The 710-nt window shown below is 65.1% G+C and overlaps 1 protein-coding gene across 1 annotated transcript in view; it reads left to right on the forward strand.

Moving 5' to 3' along the window:
• Positions 1-710, forward strand: part of AXIN2 (axin 2) — a 29,229-nt gene that overhangs the window by 21,927 nt on the left and 6,592 nt on the right. Inside the window, exons 6-7 of the mRNA XM_012662218.1 lie at positions 1-347; positions 614-707. The exon at positions 1-347 is cut by the window's left edge and continues 1 nt beyond it. Of these exons, the coding sequence (XP_012517672.1) occupies positions 1-347; positions 614-707 (441 nt within the window). The remainder of the gene's footprint in view (positions 348-613; positions 708-710) is intronic.

The following is a 710-nucleotide window of genomic DNA, read 5'->3' on the forward strand; positions in this document are numbered from 1 at the left end:
CCGGGCATGGGCCGCTACAGCCCCCGCTCCCGCTCCCCGGACCACCACCACCACCACCAGCAGTACCACTCCCTCCCCCCGCCCGGGGGCAAGCTGCCCCCCACGTCGGCCTCGCCGGGCGCCTGCCCGCTCTTCGGGGGCAAGGGCTTCGTGACCAAGCAGACAACGAAGCACGTCCACCACCACTACATCCATCACCACGCCGTCCCCAAGACCAAGGAGGAGATCGAGGCGGAAGCCACGCAGAGGGTGCGCTGCTTCTGCCCTGGGGGCGCCGAGTTTTACTGCTATTCAAAATGCAAGAGCCACCCCAAGGCTCTGGAGCCCATGCCGGGCGAGCAGTTTGGGTAGGTGTCGGGAAGACCGTGGGGTCCCAGGTGGGGTTTGTCTCCCAGCCAGAACCCTGGGCAGGCGTGAGGTGGGGAGTACGGCACAGGCATTTAGCTTCCAGGAGGGAGGCAGAGGGCACCGCGGGGTGATGGGGGTGGGGGATGGGGAGCAGGTGCATGGGTCTTTGGTGTCATTGCCCCTCATTTGTCCAATTGTTCAATTTAAGGAGTCCTGGAGATTTAACTTGGTCTCTGGGTTGGGTGTGGTTCTTGGTTCCCCACAGCGGCAGCAGAGGCAGTACCTTGCCCAAACGAAATGGGAAAGGCACGGAGCCGGGCCTGGCCCCGCCGGCCAGGGAAGGAGGGGCCCCCAGCGGAGCT

Source organism: Propithecus coquereli, unplaced genomic scaffold, assembly GCF_000956105.1.
Source record: "Propithecus coquereli isolate 6110/MARCELLA unplaced genomic scaffold, Pcoq_1.0 Scaffold76, whole genome shotgun sequence".
Taxonomy (NCBI): Eukaryota; Metazoa; Chordata; class Mammalia; order Primates; family Indriidae; genus Propithecus; species Propithecus coquereli.